Raw genomic sequence first — 19,928 nt, 5'->3', positions numbered from 1 at the left:
AATTGTTGTTCAACCATAACTCTTCATTAATATAATTATAATAAAAATTAATAAACTTACCCTACATAGAATTGTGATTTAATCACAGGATAAAAAATTTATACTATTATTCTATAATTGTTTTTCTCTTTTAAAAGTTATATGTTACTAATAATACGTGAATCATAACATTTTTCTGTTCGCCACTAGACACTAGTTTGCAAAATCAGCCAGCTAGGAAATACAACTATTTCATTCGTTCTCACCTTTTTTTTTTTTTTTCATTTATTGTCACGGTTTTTGTATTCCTTATTCATTGTTTTGATTTTGTTGCAGGTGATCATGTGGAAGTGGGAACTGTGTATGAAGAACTTTTAGAGTAGCTGAGATTGTTATAGTCATTATTTGTTAATTTCTTTATATTAATTTGTTCGTTTCATATAAGCCTTTATAATTTACAATTTTTAGAGCTAGTACGTAGTAATATCCCATTTCCATGTAAATTTATAATAAAATCTAATAAATCTGAAACTTTTATATGTTATGTGCAAGCTCCTTGTGAATATATGAAAGGATCGGTAATTCACAAATAGCCTGTTAATTCCCACAGTTGGTTTTGCCTCCTTTTAGGTTTAATTAGTATACATAAAGATTAGTAATATACTCTCATTATTGGGTAAATATTAGGAAGATCTTATTAAAAGAAGAGTGAGATTTTTTCGTGGAACTTCTTCTTCGATCTTCAAATATAATTTCTGTAATTGTTAATATTTTTCTCATTTTTTTTTTGCTTACACATCTTTTTCATCATTAATGTAATTTAAATTTTTTTCATATTCGTTTTTGAAAAAAAATATTTTAGTCATTATAAATATATTTATTTTATTTTTCATTCTTAAATCATTTTAAATAACATTTTTCAATGTTAAAAATATTTTATTATAAAAACATTATCTAAAGTGCTTAAAACAAATACATTCTATAAAAACTAAAATAAAAAAATATTAAATTTGAGAGACAAAAAATATATTTAAATATTTATTTTATTGTTTAAAATATTATCTAAAATATTTTAAAAACATAAAAAATAAATATAATTTGTAAGAATTATAAAAAACAATTTAAAAAATAAAAAAATACTAAATTATAAAAATTAAAAAGATATTTAAATTTATTAACAAATAATATTTACCAATAAAAAAAATTGTGTCTACTCTTCACTTACCACATTTGTCTTGTCTTTTGCTGGTTGCTAGTATCTATTTACACCCACAATAGGGGAACCTGCCTTCATTATTCAATTAATGCATGGAACTTTCTAAGTGATTGATGGTAGTACACGTAGAAATTTCTACTATTTTTCATGTTTTACAAACTTTCAAATCCAAGGGGGTTTGTGTAAGATATCATATATATAATATATTTAGCTTGCTGCATAAGGAGATATCCGCGGTGAATGGGCACCAATTAAGCTTATCCCTACCTTTTCATGTAATTAATTAATTAATAGGTATACATGTTTATGTGATTTCAGATAACCAAGTTAGTCTCGAAAAAAAAAAGTTAGTCTCGAACATATAGAAACCGTGACGAAAACTCTCATCGTCAAAGTTTTGAACTTTGAATACGCACCATGGACACACAGCAAACAACCATTTTCTCCCCCTTCGATCCCCTTCTGCATTTGCATCTTCATTTCCTCTACACTTTTCACATTAATTAAGTCTTTCACGTAAGACATTAAGTCCCGTTAATATAGGCGTGTCACAATATTAGTGTCTTGTTTTTCTTCCTAATCCTAATTTTTTATAGTTTGGAATTTGGTTATAAAAAAATTACCAAGAGTCAGTCTCGTGCACGGATTTTTATGTGACAAAAAAGAGGGAAAAAAGAAGAAAAAAAGAGATAAAGAGAGTAAAATAAAATAAAATGTTAAAAAATTTAAAAAAATGTAAAATTATCCTGTTGTTGACACATGACAACAGCTGAATAAGTTAGTTTGAGCGAAACTGAAAATTTTCACTTTTGGATTTAAGTTTTGTGATCGTAAAAATATAATCGGAAAGGATAACATTTTAAAATACTTTAAAGTATATTTTTTAAAATTTAATTTACAAAATGTTTCCCAATGTAAAACGCGGTGACAAGCGGGGTCTAATTAGGTGGCTGCTACCCGGTCCTCCTTATTAAAGCTAGGCGGTGTGATTTCATAATTCATTATTAATTTTTTTATCATATAATTGATTATTATAGTCAACTGTATAATTATTATTTGTAGGTATCATTTTAAACATTGGCATTTAACTTTTAAAACTTAATTCTTATTTATTTTAATTTTGTGATATTCTTTATCAGTATTTTCCCAAGCTTCATTAAGTAAATCAATTTTATTCATTGTAAAACTTGTTGTGGTATCCATGAATTACATTTAAATAATAATTATGAAACTTGACGGATATATTATTTTCAGATATTTCATTTGACAGATACAGCTGAATTGAAATAAGGAATTATATTCGATGGCATTTTGGTCCTTTCAAAGCAGATCATCTCTACCTTTGCAGTTTTGGGTACAATTAATTATGTCCTGAAGTAAGGTTAATAAACTTATATCTCAAAAAGTAAAAGTAGATCATTTGCATTTGTAGTTTTGGCTACAATTGATCATGCTCTATTAATAAATATTGGTGTAGTTGGTATGAAATAAATTTGTATCCAAAGAGGTTGTATGTATGATTTTTACCGCCGCGGAGAGAATTTTGTTAATAAATAATATATAAGTATTCATTGATTTTTGAGATTTATTTTAATTGTGAAGAGTCTCTAAAATTTAACCCACTTAAATTTTCTTACTACAAAAAAATAAAACTGATCTGGAATGATTATGTGAGTTATATATATATATATATGTGTGTGTGAGATTTTAATTTGAAATCATAAGTTAAATTGGAATAATCTCAATATTTCATGTGCTCAATAATTTTCTTTCTAAGTGATAATATCTGAAATATTATTTTGCTAAATAACTATTTACTTGGATGTCTTTATTTTTTCAGTTTCAGTTCATATACATGATAAAAGTTAAGGTTTTTATCCTTGTCGATCGTTAACATCATTAAATATGGTGTTGTTAAAACTATTACAAAAACTTTTTGGCAATATAAAATTGCTGCAAAATTTTCATGAAGGTAAACTACAAAGAAAAATTATTATTACTAAGGTTTTTATCCTTGTCGATCGTTAACATCATTAAATATGGTGTTGTTAAAACTATTACAAAAACTTTTTGGCAATATAAAATTGCAGCAAAATTTTCATGCAGGTAAACTACAAAGAAAAATTATTATTACTGACGGAATATTTTCTGTTGAAAATATCTTAATTATTTACAGAATTTACCGACGGAAAGTATTTCATGCGAAAATGCTTGAATTTCTTACAAAATTTATCTACGGACAAATTTTTCATCAGAAAATATAAATTACCGATGAATTTTTATCCATTGATTTAATTCGGTCAGAAATTTAAATATTATTGACAAATTTTTTCAACAGAATATGTTTCCGCCAGAAATTAAAAATTGTACTCAAAATTAAAAGAACTCAACCCTAACGAGGGATTCAGATCCACCGTCGCATCCTGGTTCTACGCATTTCGACACCGCACAACAATTCTATGCGGATAACTTCTTTGCGCTTTAGGTATTATTTTGTTCTCCAATTGTTTCCATTTCTAAGGTGAAAAGGAAGAAAGGAAGAATGGAATGCTGAAATTTAAAATATGATTAATGATTTATAGGAATTATATTTGTATTAAACTTTACTTCTTCTGTGGAGACGAAAAAGAAGAAGAAGAGAAGGGTTTCACTCGAACTGTTAAGCTCCAAAAAGACGCTTTAGGTTTCACTCCAATTCCTCCTCTATTTCATTTCGTCATCTTATGTAGATCTAATCTCTCTCATCATTTTTTAAATACTTCCGTTTGTTCCTTCCTTCATCGTATTTGTGCATTCCATTAGATGTTGCAATACTCATTTCGGTTTATAATTTTAAGCCAGCACCGTCAAGCGTGCCCTAGAATTTTATTTTTTATTTTTGTTATTAACCTAGCAATTTTTTCAGAATTGAATTGCTCCTGCAATACTCATTTTGCCTTTTTCATCAATAAGGTTTTAAGTTTGTTTAATTTACTTTAACAAATTAGTTATGTACGTCTCTGTGTATTTAATCTGTAGAATATGATCTTTTGCTTTTGGACTTTCTGTATATCTTAATTGAAAGGAGCTTCAAAGTTTTATCATATATTCCTAGACATGCAATATTAATTACTTATTTATTATTGTTAGTTAAGAGTTCTTTTTCCTTATAACTACTAAGTTGTAAATGACACAAATTTAGTTATATATCTTGAAAGAACTTTGCTTTTAATGTCTGTTTGAGGGGTTCAAAACACAAAAACAAATTAAACACACTTTTTTAATATTCATAATTTATGATTGATTAATGATAAAAATAATTTTATATTATTATGCATAGTTACTAATTTTAACTAATAACAAAGTCAATATCATATAAAATGCTTAACATTATATTTTTTCGTACATGACATTTCTTCGTGATCAATAAATTAAACAAATACAATAAATTAACAAATACAATAAATTAACAAATGCACTGGCTGAGCTGATTTGTTCTCCGATCCCTAGATTGTACACTACTTTCATCCTTTTCACCTCCAACAAAGCTCCTAATTCCAACTTCATTATACATCAATCTGCAAGATTCGAATTGTTAAATGCTATAAGCAAGTATGTATATGAATAAATAATAATTAACCATTAATATTTATTGATAAAAAAACACGTATGTACATAAATCTATATAAGCAAGTATGTATATGAATAAATAATAATTAATCATTAATATTTATTGATAAAAAAAAAGCTCCAAAAATGTTTATTAATTTGGATTTGGTGTAAAGGGGTAATTGAGAATTATAACTAACCAGTCATGTAACAAACATGGTAGAATCATCTCCTAGTAAAAAACCTTTTGGATTGTGGGCAACTTGGTCCCAGAGGTTGGAGGTTTGGAGTTACTACCCTTAGGAGGTGGCCTTGTTGTAGGGGCAAGAACCTTCTGAATGGTTATCCCTCCAGTGCTGGGGGGTTTGGAGTTACTACTCTTAGGGGGTGGCCTTGTTGTGGGGGCAAGAACATTCTGAATGGTCATCTTTCGGGAATTCATTGTATAAGATGGCTAGCTAGCTAGCTGGTTCAAAATTGGTGTTGTTTTTTGTGTATATATGGATACAGATACTGCTTCTTGTTAGTTGATGAAACATGCCAATGTGGCTTGTATGTATTTATAAGAAAACATGCATACGCATGCCTTCATAGAGTTCAATTAATGCATGGAAGTTACGTAGCAAGCGATTGATATGGTAATATACATAGAAATTTCTGTTATTTCTCGTTTCAACTATTGAACTTATATGTAGCTTGTGGCACAAGAAGAAATCTGCGGTGAAATATTGGCACCAAGACCTATTCCAACCTTGCCATGTAATTGATATAGGCATGCATTCCCCTTGTTTAAGTGCCTTCATAACGAAGTTAGTCTTTTTTTTTACAACCAACCAAGTTAGTCTTTGATACGTAGAAACCGTGATGAAAACTCTCATTGTCAAATATTTGAACATTGAACATTACGCGCCACGGAGATAGCAAAATAGTGAAAATATCAATTGTAGCCATTAATTGGTATATACGTGGGGTGTGGCCTTGTAAGCCCTCTATGTATTTGCATTTTCTTTTCTTGATATTTTTACTATTCACGTTAACTCTTTTCCACGCAGAGGAGAAGCCTATGTCAATGCAGAACGAACATAAAATGAGATTTTATAAAGAATAATGTTATCTATACAATAAAATATACAATAATGAGAAAAAGATAAAAAGGCCAAAGTAATGGATGATGCAACGGACATGAAATAAAAGAAAAAATATCATTGTATAAATTTTTGTATGAAATAAATTGTTGTATGAATGAATTTTGGTAAGTTAAATTAAAAATAAAACATTTAAAATTATAAAAATTACATAATTAATTTTGAATTTTAAATTTTAAATTTTAAAGAAGAAAAATGAAAAATGATCAACATGCACAATTCTTTAACGGAGTAGTGTAAGTTAAGAGGTTTATAACTCGTAAAGAATGAACTTTAATTTTTTTTTATATTTTATTATGTAATACTTATGTAGTTATGATAAACAAATTTGAAGTTAGTGTCATAAAAAATAAATAGATATTTGATCAATATCTTTTCATTAACATTAATGATTTGTTTGGATTAGGAATAAAATAGAAGACAAAGAAATAAGAAAAAAAATGTAGAACTGAGTGGAAAATATTTGTTTCGATGGAAAAAGAGGAGAAGAAAAGAATTAAGGAGAAAATTCTTAATGAAAAAGAGAGTGGAATTGAATAATTAAAAATTATGAAAAAGATTTTTATATTAATTTAAAAAAATTAAAAATATGAACTTGTTATTATACTAATTTTTCGTAACAAATTAATTTATTTTTTATATTGATCAGTTCCTCATCCATCTCATGAGTCATGAGGCGGAAATGTTTATATTATTTGAGTATGCCACGCAATATTATAAATTAAAATGAAATATCAAAGAAAAGATCCGTCTTTGAATTAAAATCGAGTTAAAATGTTAAGAAGCATGGCCCAATTCTGGCACACGCGGTCGGCGGGTCATCCCTGCGCAGATGCCTTCCCTCTTCCGTGTAATTTATACCGAAATTATTGTGAAAATTACACTGAAACTTGTGCATTAAATTCCACTAGTTTGTTTATAGCATAAAATAAATAATTATTTCTGTATAATTATAATTAATTGATACTGGTATTTAAATTATTTTAAATGTGATATAAAATTATTTTTAAATTGAAATGGATAGACAATAAAAAAATTATATATAAATATATAAAGATTAAAAAATGTTAATTTGAGATAAAGATATTTTTTTTAGTTAGTCGTGAAGAAAAGAATTAGGCTAAATCTCAGAATAAATTTTGGGAAAATAAAACTTTTATCGAAGTGAAATAAAAGAAACATTTTTATAAAAATGATTGTAGAATCGAAAATCATGAATTAGTAATTGTATCTAATCTTTAAAAAATTCCAATTGTTTCAAAAGAAATTCTTTTAGAATGAAATATCTACAAAATCTCCCTTGAATAGAACAGTATGAAAAATTATTTCTCAAAGAGGAGAGAGGGGTTGAGAATATTTAATATTTAATTGGGAGGGTGGAGACAAGAGAAAGTGAGTTTTATTCTTTAAGTTTGTAGGATTATAGTAACAACAATGAAGATTGAACTTAATTATATTATAATATTGAAGTATATGTAATTTAAAAGATTGCATTATTTTAATTTAAGAAAACGTTATTTTTTTATTGAGTGTGATAATAATGGCATCATGCTGTATTAGTTATGATAAAACTATTAATAAAAAACAATAATTTTATTTATTTTTTTTCTATGGTTTAAAGAGGCATTATGGTTTTATCAACAAACAAAAATAGACATTATGGAGAGTAAAATTGTGACTCTTAGAAACTTTTTTGTCCCACTAGTAGTAACTTTACTAGTTGGTTTATTGTATAAATGGTTGCAATAGTTATTGCCAAAACAACAGTGTGATGTCATAGTTTAACAACACTTAAAAGAATGGTGTGATGATTAAGATATTTTAAAATTTGATATTTATTATTTTTTAGATATTTAATTTTATTCTGTTAATCTTTTAAAAATTTAATATTACATGAGGTTTAATATATTTTTAAGTAAGTATTTTAATTTAACAATTAAAATTAATCATTTTTATTCTTAGTTAACCTGTTGATGGCCCAACATTTGATGTCACTGACATGTCAGGTTTCTCCAAAGACATGCCTGCAGTTGATGAGGACCAACAAGAAGACGATGTGCATGCAAATCGTACTGATCATGACGAAGGTTTATGGGAGAACATTCCTATGTAACTTCGTAAGCACAAATAACCATATACCTATTCCCTGTCTGATAGTTGTAATGCATACATTTTGAATCAACTTATTTTTTGACTTCTAACATATTATTTAAATGTTAATGTGGTTAATTATATTCTTGTATATGCGCAGGCTCATGGCATCACCCCCACCGTCGCCCAATGCTACAGATAATCCTCTGAAGGTAACATCTAAGAAGACTAGACAAGCTACCAGGCTAAGAAGGTTGACTACTAGAAGTTTAAATCACCCACGACTACTTGTTAGCGTCAACCCTGCCACTGGAAGAGGATCCGGGCCCCATAAAGAAAAATTTCACAGCTATCTTGGGGTTGTCGCACGGGAAAAGATTCCTATTGTACACGCCACCTGGAATGATGTGCAGGATGATCTTAAGAAGTTAGTCTGGGAAGATATTTTGGTAAGCAGTTTTAATTTGACATATGTTCGTGCTTGTGTTCAATTGTAAGTTTATTTCCTTATCCTTGACTTACTCTGACATTCTAAGTATCATGTTAAGCGTAAACTTGACATCCCTGAAGGTGAAAATGCCAAAAAAAAGGTCATGTCGACAGTCGCAAGTAAATGGAGGCAATTTAAGTCTCATTTGACTTCAAAATTTGTGTTTGCTGACAATGAGGGCCAAGCAAGTAGTGAGCCGACAGTGAAGCATGGTATTGATCTAGCTACTTGGGCGGAATTTGCAAAAAGCCGCCAAACCCCAAATTGGCAGGTTTGTCAGATTTGATTGTATTTGTAAATTACTTAGTGAATTGTAATTGGTGACATTTAATACTCGATAATTGTTGCATGTCTCGATAAGGGAGTACGCAAACGGGCGCAGGAGATTCAGAAATACAATGATTGCCCCCACGCCCTATCTTGAGGGGGGGTATGAACTGCCAGACAAAAAGCTTGTGGACGAGAAAACGAAGAGGCGGGAACAGCTCGCAGAGTTCATTGAAAATCCTTCATCGAGCATCGACCCCCCATCCCCTGTATCGAGACAAGAAAAGTGGAAGATGGCCCGCACAAACCGTTATGGGAAAATGTCCTCTACGGTAGCAAAGGAAATAGCAGACAAAATTGTGAGTAACTTTAATGTTTCTTTGCACTGTTTGTTCAATATTTGTCTTTCCCCGATATCCATTGTTAAATGATGAACGCTTTGAAATGTCTTTTGCATGCAGGATTCTTTAGAGCAAGAAGCTACGCAAGGAAGCTTTGTTCCACATGGTCGCGAAGACATTCTAAACACAACTATTGGCAAACCTGAGCATCCATGACGTGTTCGTGTTGCTGGGACGGGTGTTACAATTAGCCAATACTTTGGACAAGCGTCACGTGGGTCATCAACTTCGTCGCCATCAATCACCCAAGCACAATTAGCTGATATCATCATTGGGATAACGGATCAGGTGCGAAGACGGGTCGAAGAAGAACATCAACAGAGGGAAGATGCATGGCAAAGGGAATTTGAAGCACAACATACATGCCAGATTGAGATGATGAAGAAAGAGCTACAAGCGTCAATTAAAATTGAGGTATCTCAAATTGCATCACATCAACCAGTACCCATCGAGTCGGCACTGATACAGGTATTAGGTGCCCGAGTTAGCACAAAGGGAAGTTGCGCTGAACCTCAGGCACAAGGATTAGCTAAAGACCCTTCTGATGTTGGTGTCGAACTAATGGGGTTGTATGTAGTTGATGGTGATGGTACTATGCTAGTGGCTATGGGAATATCCCTTATGCAGATGACATGGTTAGGGTGAATGTTGTTAGAATTCTCATGGGGGACGTTGAGGTCCCTTTTCCTACATCAGAGGTTCGTTTTGTGGACCAGGCTGTTGGCACATTCGTCGCATGACCAACACATCTTGTTAGAAAAGTAACTAATGAGGTAAATTTTTCCCCTATCAATCCATTTTTTTTGTCGTTAGTACTTACATGTACACAAATTGGTATGATTATTGACCATGTAGGATTCACAAAAGCCTCCCCCAAAGTCGATTGAATAGCCTGAAAAGGGCACTGGTGTGGCAAAAGATAATGTCCTGGTAGAGTTGGTTAAGAAGCTGTATGTGGTTTTTGAAAAGCCAATGGAGTTGTCATGGGACGGAGCAAATTTGGGCTGCCTAATGCCAAAAATGGGTTTTTCATCACACATGCAGATGTGACTAAAATCATTCCAGGGAATACGTTTCTAAACATATCTATACTACAGTTGTGGATGATGTAAGTAAATTATTTATCGTTATGTAAGTCTAAGTAAATTGTCCTTACAATATATGGCTAACAATATTGTTTACCGTGCATGAAATAGGTTTATGAATGATTGTAGTACAAGCAGAGGATTGACTCCAGTTTATGGTTTCCTTGAGCCCCAGGCAATACACTGTGCAAAGGACAAACGTACAAAATGTGAACAGTACATCGCCAACTGGGTCAAGGAATCACATCGAGAAGTATACTTAGGACCTTACTTGAATCAGTAAGTGAATCCATGAGACTGTTATCAATGTGTTTGCATTAAAAGTAAAATAATTTGATTTTGTTGACTTTTAGGGCACATTGGAAACTTCTTGTTTTGTGTTCACGAGACAATATTGTACTTTGGTTTTGTTCTTTACGGAAAAAGCCTGATGTTCACATTAAGGCTGCTATTAACAGGTAATTGGCAAGCTTATAAAATTTAGCATTGGTCAGCACTTGTAGTTTAGCAGTTAACATATTACATGTCATATACGTTATTTGTTATTTTAAAACTTCGTGCAATGAAGAATATATCCAGTACTTTCGAAGGTAAGGAGAATGGACATGCACCTCAATGGATTGAACCAAAGGTATGTCGTTATTCTCGTATTGAATGAAATTTCAAATAAGTAGCATGTTCTACCTACAAATGACAAAGCTTAATTGGATATTTTCATATTGCACGTAGAGTCATGTACAAGCTAGAGGGTATGAGTGTGAATATTAAGTCATGCATTGGATGTGGTGCATAGTCAGTGGCGGACTGAAGAATGAATGGAACACTGTATGCATACTATTAAAATAACTATTGAATTTTTTTGTATGGAATTTAACCTAAATGTTTCATGTACTTACCTTATATGTTTTTACAAATTTGTAGTGGTTTTTTGATGGATCGCCATTAGCTATATATTTAACCTAAATGTTTCATGTACTACAAATTTGTAGTGGTTTTTTGTATGGAATTTAACCTAAATGTTTCATGTACTTACCTTAACCCATGCAAAAGAGCCATAAGCTATATATTTTTCATTGGTTAAGGAAGGCTAATCATTTAGCTACTTGCACACTTAGCAAATAATAGGATTTTCCCCACAACTACCATCTCGCAGTCTCAATCAATATCATTGTGATAGGAATAGCCCTAGAGAGGTTCAAATAGGCTAGAAGATTTAGATATTATCCTTTAATAGATTGTGCCACTTGTATGGTTGGTATTCTTTGTAAAATCCTATTTAATAGGCTATGCATTATGTAAAGAATCAACAATGAAGAATATCAATTTTATGTTTATTCCTTTTAGTTGTAGAATTTAGGAGTAGTGTAGCATAGAGCTCTTTGAGCCTAGCTATCACATTGCACTCACAATTGTTGGTCACATTTGAGGTTCCATTGATCTTTCAACCAACAAATAAAAATAAAAATTAACCGTAGCTGTTATATTCCAAGCAATTAATTACTGTATTTGAAGCAAAACATGAACAATAAAACCTCTATTACCCCATTTCGTGGACACACCAAAGTCATTCCTATTCTCTTCAACCAAAATGATCTTTCTGTTGAGTATCACATCACTGGAACCATAGTTTTTCGGGCATCATTAACTAGCATCATGACTAATGGAGGGATTAGGAGTTTAACAACTTTAGTTGGTTTAGATTGCTCTATTTCGACATTCTTCCCCTTCTCTTGTTAAAACTGCTTGAACCTCTCCAAGAATGAACCGTCACTAACAAAGAGGTTACACAGCTAACAGACAAAATGAATAATGTAGCTAGCAACAACTCACTGTTTGACAAGTAAACTTAAAAGCTGAAAAAATGAAGTTAAATTTAAAGCCACGATATGTTTCTTTCGAATACATAACATTTAAAACTTCAAAGAGGAAATAGTGTTGTATATTAAAGTACTAATAGAATATTAGAATATAGGTCATTAACAAAGTGAACAAGAACAATAAATAGAAATATCAAACTGAACTTCATCAACAAAACAGGTTTGCCATGATTCAAGATTAATATGGCCATTGAAGCTTTGTGGCTTCAAATTTCCCAGCTTCACTTTTAAGAATTGGTTCACGGGAGGTATATCCAAGATTACTACATGTCACTAGTATTTTGGGGAAAATTATTTTTCACCGAGTTTTACTTGGCTTAAGGTTCTCTTTGTGGCAGTATAAATCAAAACATGAGGGTGACTTAGTGGCAAAATGTTACTTCGCTAAACATAAGCTTGTTTGGGAAGTTCTTGAAGGTGAACTAAAGAACAAAATGGAAATCCAATGGTCAGATATCATGGCACTTAAGGCAAATTGTCTTGATACTGGACCTAGCTTATTGACTGTAGTGGTAATTTATTCTCATATTTTTCTCTATATATAGCTGCTATAATAGTTCTTTAACAATACAATGACACAAACACCTATGCATGGGTAACTGTTCAGTTTCATTTCCATTGAATTATTGGTGAGTTTCTGCATATTGCAGCTCGCTAGACAACCTCTTCTCTTCAAGGAGACTAATCCTCAGCCTAGAAAGCATACAATATGGCAACCAACATCAGATTTTACTGAAGGAGAGGCTTGCAAACACAGGTATATTCTTTTCACAGTCCTCTGATATGTGGATGTGGTCTCAACTGTTTTGCATTGGTATAGATTGAAAAATACTATGGTTTTGTTGATTTATAGTTAGCTGGGCAGGAGAACCAGCATGCAATAAAAACCTTTGTCTGAGTATATTGTCAGAATAGAGCAAGATAGCTTATTGAAATAATTGAGGAAGAGAGGTTGAGTTGCATTTGATGTAGTATTTGCTGGCTTTAGAGGGCTCTTAAATGTACATTTTAGAGCATTTCTTCCTATGATCCTATATGTACTAGGCCATGATGTTCGAGAACTTAATGTTGTGGTTTTGTAGGCAGCATTTTTTGGAATTTCCACAAGGCTTGTTAGCCAAGCATTTTGAAAAGCTTATCCAGTGTGACACACATCTTAATTTCTTAAGCCAACAACCTGAGATAATCTTGGATTCACCTCATTTTGGTACACGACCAGCTGCTTTTGAGAACCTTGACAATCCAGAAGATCCTGATTTGCATCTTGTTAATTGTAAAGGATCTACCACATCTTGTTTGCAGGACATAGGATCACCTCATTCATCCCTGTCACCATCATTTAAGATTGAACACAATGATCTTCTTGGCATTGCCTCGAATAATCTACCTTGTGAAGCACCTTTCCCCAGTTCAGGTACTGTAAGAACTTGACTCTTGTTTTGATTTCCCTCTGGACATTGGGCCTTTTGAAACACCCACCCATTCCCTAAGGTTATGTTTGTATTTTGTATATCTAATGTTCTAATGGTGAGTAGAGTGGAATGAAATGGAAAGGAATAAAATATAATATCTTTCCATTGCTTTAATGCTTGTGTGATGAATGGAAAAAGGCTACTTGCATCCCACACAACCTCGCACCACCACCACAAGAAAAAAAGGGAAGAAAAAGAGGGGTATTAGACAGAACTAAAATGGAATCCATTCCAACAATTCTTATTTCATTTCATTCTATTTTTAACATTTCAAACAATGGAGCCTTGTATTATTTCATCCCTTGCCATCAATCCAAACATAGACTAAGAAATATGTGTGTATCGATTCGTGAGAGAGAGAGAGAGGTTCATGCGTACACAGTTTTCACATATATCTCTCATGATTACAGATTTCTTTCAAACATGTTTGTTTTCTTGGTGTTCTATTCAATTTTTTAAAACTTACCAATAAAAGGATGAGATGTAACCTTGAAAATTAAGTAGTAGGAGGTGGAGAACAAGATGCTCTGTTTGTTGACAGATTATGAAACAAATCTCCAACATTTGTCAATTGCATGGTTATAAAATATCAATGACGGCTCACAAATCTATCAATGTTATTTTAACATGTCAATTTCATCATTAGTTCAATATGTTGAACTTGCTGAATAGCATCATTGTCAGTTTGTCACATATATACTGGGATCAGGGTAGAGATTTGTGTAGCATTTATAATGTGAAATAATATTGGGCATTGGATCAGACTTACCATATTCTGTGCTGGATGTTTTCCATTCCTAAGGGGGCTTCATGTCACTTTTATCTTACATACTTACAATTTAGCTCTGTCTAAGCAATTTATATCTATGTTGTATGTACACAACTACATAATGAACTTCAATTAACTGGTCATTTGTATGGCTTATTTATTAATCCGTGTGGGTGGCCTTAGATATCTAAAGCTGAATTTTATCTACATGTAGTGTGCTTTGTATTATTGTATTAACTTCTTGTTTTTTGCTTTTACATAAAATTCATGGATTGTTGTGCAACTGAAGGTAGTACAAGTTCTGAAACTGATTTCAAGGGACCAAGAAACTGGGATCAGATAAAATTGCCTAGACTCCGGCCTTCTATGGCAGTGAGTGATTTTATCGGCCACATTGAACATTGCCTTTTTGAACAAATAACTTCCGGAAATCCATCCTTTTGTGGTGGAAGACTAGAGTTCCAGGAAATGCTAGAGGAAATTGCACAGCATCTTCTCAATGACAATAAGGTTATAACAACTTCTGATGAAAAATCACTCATGACAAGGGTCAATTCTCTTTGTTGTCTTCTACAGAAGGACCCTGCAGCATTGCAGAGTTCACATGACAAGGAAAGTGCTGATGAAGGACCTGCTGATGGAAAAAGTATTCAACTTAGCCATGATCTTGAATCAATGCAGAACAACAAAATTAAAATATGGGTTATGCCATTGAAGCTTTAAGAATCTCATATAAGAAGATGAATCCTTTTTGTGTACCTTTTGCAACAACAAATATGGGTTCTGCCATGCTTGCAATGGATCTGGTATGTTTAAAAGATCTTGGGGCACAATGATTTTTTGTTATAAGCTTGTTCTCCTTTTCCTGGCCACATTATCTCAAGCTTTCAGTGAATGCTTTCTCTTATGGATTGCAGGGATGGATGGGCCCTAATTATTCTATCTCTACAGCTTGTGCTACAAGTAACTTTTGTATATTGAATGCAGCAAACCATATCATTAGAGGTGAAGCTGTAAGTATTTTTGCTTTGTTATGTGCTCTTAGGTTCAATGATGCTCTCTTTTTGTCAAAAGGTGTTAACAAATTTAGTAAACATGAAATTTGTCTGCAGGATGTGATGCTTTGTGGTGGCTCAGATGCTACTATTATACCAATTGGTATCCTTTTGTTACTCATTCTCCGTGGCTTGTGTGAAGTTATCATGCCATGAATACAATATTAATCCAACAATCATTGGTGCAGGTTTGGGAGGATTTGTAGCATGCAGGGCACTCTCACAAAGGAATACTGATCCTACCAAAGCTTCACGCCCTTGGGACATTGTAATACTATAGAAATACTCTTACTCCCCCCCTCCTCAAAATAAATGATATAACTACTATAGTGAAAGAGATTAACTATATATATCCTGCCACATTTTCTTTATGGTTCTGGATTCAGATTTTTTTTCCTGGGTCATGTTGATATAGCTTTTTAATAATTATGTGCTTGTTTAGAATATAGCTTTGTGTCCCTGCAGATCATTCCAGGCTTACACTTGCACTATCAATTTTAGTGATGTCTTTTCTCTTAATTATCTTTTTTATTCACAAAACTTAAACTTGAGTGTTTGGTTTAGACATCCATGCCTAGTTAGTTCCTCTTGAACCAACATGTTAATTTGTAGAGATAATTATATTTAAACAAGTGTTTAATTATAGTATAATTTGGTTCGATTTACAATGTAATAATCTAAATCAAACTAATATAATATTTTATTGTTTGATTGAGATTGGTTTGAATTTTTTTTAATTTACTTTTATATGATTTTTAAAATTAATTTTAATTTGATAGCAAATAAAATTGACACAATAGAGAATCCAATAATTAATTTAGTCATGATCAACCTTTAAAATGACATTTATATAACTATAATAAAGAACACATGATAACAAGTATATTATAAACCTTTTATTAAAAAGTGTATTAATTAAAAACCATTAATTATTAATTAGTCATACATGATTAATCAATCTCACATAAACTCATAATTTAACATAATAAAAAATAGGTTTAATAAATATTTTTGTAATCCTTGCAATTTAATTTTTTTTTTATTTTTCATCCTTATAAAATTATTATTTTATTTTTAATCCTTACAAATTATGTTTATTTTATTTTTTGTCCTTAATGCATTTTAGATAGAACTTTGAACCGAAAAAATATTATCTAAAACACTATAAAGACAAAAAAATATAATATAAAAGGACTAAAAATAAAAAAATTATAAGAACAAAAAATAAAAAATACCAAATTACAAGAATTAAAAATATATTTAAGCCTTAAAAAATTTAATAATATCAAATTATATATTATCTAAATTCTAAATTGAGTCATAACTTAGATTATGATCATGAGATTTTGTTTAATTTGTTTCAATTTTAATAGTATGAACTATATAAAATCGAACCATATACTACAATAAAGAATCTAGTTTTTTCAATTTTCAGTTCTTAATTCTTTTGAATTGATTTGTCGGTAAAACAATTTTCTTTAGTTTGAAACACTTCTCTAACCAGTTTATTTTTTTGGTTTAATATGTTATTAGTGTAAAATATTTATTAACTTTTTTTTTTATAAATCTGACTCATCAATTTTATTAGGATTTTTTTCTTCTAATCATTTTTCTTCCTTCAAAAGGCTCGAATTTAAGAACATAAAAAAGAAAATGAGGTCAATATCACTCATGTCGGTGATTTATTGGTAATACTTGATAGTTTTGTAAAAAACTCGTTTGCTCATATTCCGTATATTATAGTTAATACTTTATTCATAGTTTTGTAAAAAAAAAAACTCGTTTGCTCATACTCCCAGGCCACAAAAGGAAAATTGTTTTTAATTATTTTTTGAGTATTTTAGTTTTTGAGAAATGTTATTTATAATTTGATATATTATATATAAAGAAAAGAGTTAGGAAAACAAGGGGAAAAAGTATGCAATATGATAGATTATGTGATGAAAAGAGATAAAGAAAAAATGTATAAAAAATGTTGTAGAAATAACATTAATTACTCTTGACTTTATTTCTAAATTATAAAGAATTTGTATGAAGAAGAAAAACAAGACATTAAGGTCTGATTTGGGGTAATTTATTTGGGGTGATTTTTTGTTTTTCAGTTTTGAAATTTTTAAAAATAAAAAATCAGTTTTTGTTTTGATTTCGGCTTATTCTTTGTTTCTAATTTTTAAAAAAATATTACAAATTAAAGATAAATAAAATGAGTTAATCATTTTATCTTATTTCGCTCCACTACGAAATAATGACATAGATAGTGGAATGGAGTGATAAAGGTGGCAAAAGTGACAGTGATAACAATAGCGATAGTGCCGATAATGACAAAGCTAGGGTGGAATAGTGGCAACAATGATAGTGACGAAATGGTGACAATAATAGTAATGAAATAGTGATGTTAGTGTTTTAAAATTTGAACCGACCTGTTAGGGAACAAAAGATAACAGTAGGGGCAGGGGTCAAAATAGCAAACCAGGGGTACAGGAGGAAGCAAAGCCCAAAAGAAAGGAAGAATGGTGAGATCGTTCAGCAAAGGAAGACACCAGGCACTATGAGACAAATTCTGTTATTGCAGATCATTCCAGAAGCTTTTCTGTTATTAGGAAGCCTATATATATATATATATATATATATATATATATGTAAATAACAAGCAAGGAAATCAATGAGAAATATACAAATTACCTCTTCTTCCCCGTGTCTTCTTCTTCTCCTTAGGAGGTTGCTGGTGCCCCGAAGCCAGTAGTTTAGGGAGTACTAACATTGGTGCTCTCGTTACTTCTTCTTCTTCCTTCAATGGCGGAATCCACGAGATCCACAGCTACTTCGGATCGACTGGAGGATGCTCTTACCAAGCTCACCACTCACTAACTTTATCTCACTCACACTATTCAACAACTCATGCAGAAAATCGATGCGCTCATTCATCATCTGCCGCAACCCGCACCACCCAGCCACTTCCCTTCTTCTTTTGCCATCACCGCCTCCCATGGCTGCCTCTCCCTTTACTCCGACCATGCTAGACCACAACACCCACCAGTCCACCTTTTTCCGCCACCTTCCTCTTCCACTACCACTCCATCTTCTTCCTCTGCAAAGGCACTCCTTGCACACATACCCATGCCGACTCCACCGCTCATGTCGACTCCGTCGCCCACGCCACCGCCTCCGTTCATGCCGACTCAGCCACCCACGCCACCTCCACCTCCACTCCCCGCACTAAGGCAGCAGCATCCCACACCGGTGCCGACCCCTCCTACCATTGTTGTCATCCCCCTCCTTGTTAACAACAAGCCCCACGCGCCCTCCGACCGCCGTTGGGCAACTCTTTTCCAAATCTGCAAGGAGTACCCCAGTCGCCGCATCCTTTCCTCGGACCTCTGTTCATTTTCCCTCGTCACAATCGTCGCCAAGGTCGGGGGCACGGAGCTCGAAATAGCAAACCAGGGGTACAAGAGGAAGCAAAGCCCAAAAGAAAGGAAGAATGGTGAGATCGTTCAGCAAAGGAAGACACCAGGCACTATGAGACAAATTCTGTTATTGCAGATCATTCCAGAAGCTTTTCTGTTATTAGGAAGCCTATATATATATATATATATATGTAAATAACAAGCAAGGAAATCAATGAGAAATATACAAATTACCTCTTCTTCCCTGTGTCTTCTTCTCCTTAGGAGGTTGCTGGTGCCTCGAAGCCAGTAGTTTAGGGAGTGCTAACACGACCTGTTCAATTAGACCGGTTTGAGTTATCTACTAGATCGATCATGCATTGAACCTGGTGTAATCTGGTATAACCCAACCAAGTTTAGGATTAAACCAGCAACCCATTGATCTGAGTCGAGATACGCCTAAAGGAGGAAACATGATGGGTCATATGTGTAAATTTTAATTTTTTCTAATAAAGATCAAATTATACACAGTGTAGTGGTGGTGGAAATGGTTATAGTGAATTGGTGGCGGTGGAGGCATTGGCGGAGGGAGTGTGGTGGCAGTAACAGGGTGGTAATAGTGTAAATTAAGGTTGTGTGTAAAACCATTTTGTTGTATTTTGTCTTAAAAATTGATTTTGAAAACTGAATTCTATAAACTAGTAACCACTCCGAAAGGGACCTAATACTGTGACACGTCGTCTGTTAAACGTTCTCGACATAGTCTCTCACGTGTAACCAAAAAAGACTTCGTCTCTTATGTGAATTGTGAAAAGTGAAAATAAGGAGAAATGAAGACGCAAATGCATCGCGATATCAAAGTTCAAAAGCTTTGACCTTAGTGCCTTTTGTTTTTTCGTGTTTTGGTTTGTGTTTGTATCTTTCTGATTAATAAAAAAAAAAAAAGAAGCTTTGACCTTGAGTTTTTTCGCCGCGGTTGGTTATATCTGAGATATATTAATATTAATTAAATATACATGCCAAGGTCGGCATAAGCATAATTGGTGCCCTTTCACCGCGGATTTTTCCTTGTGCAGCAAGCTAGCTACATATATATGATATCTCACA

At 32.3% G+C, this 19,928-nt stretch overlaps 1 protein-coding gene across 1 annotated transcript; it reads left to right on the top strand.

The window, feature by feature from the left end:
- Nucleotides 1-9,552: 9,552 nt before the first annotated feature.
- Nucleotides 9,553-15,868, top strand: LOC102661938 (uncharacterized). The gene is made up of 12 exons (XM_041015293.1): nucleotides 9,553-9,812; nucleotides 10,374-10,541; nucleotides 10,616-10,720; nucleotides 12,336-12,387; nucleotides 12,478-12,651; nucleotides 12,790-12,896; nucleotides 13,222-13,553; nucleotides 14,134-14,140; nucleotides 14,674-15,186; nucleotides 15,298-15,393; nucleotides 15,493-15,538; nucleotides 15,624-15,868. The coding sequence occupies exons 1-9, from the start codon at nucleotides 9,553-9,555 to the stop codon at nucleotides 15,101-15,103; spliced, it is 1,635 nt and encodes a 544-aa protein (XP_040871227.1). The 3' UTR covers nucleotides 15,104-15,186; nucleotides 15,298-15,393; nucleotides 15,493-15,538; nucleotides 15,624-15,868.
- The last annotated feature ends 4,060 nt before the right edge of the window (nucleotides 15,869-19,928 follow it).

Source organism: Glycine max, chromosome 5 (assembly GCF_000004515.6).
Source record: "Glycine max cultivar Williams 82 chromosome 5, Glycine_max_v4.0, whole genome shotgun sequence".
In the NCBI taxonomy this organism is placed as follows: domain Eukaryota; kingdom Viridiplantae; phylum Streptophyta; class Magnoliopsida; order Fabales; family Fabaceae; genus Glycine; species Glycine max.
Note: the sequence above shows the minus strand (reverse complement) of the source record. Positions and strands in the feature narration are given on the sequence as shown.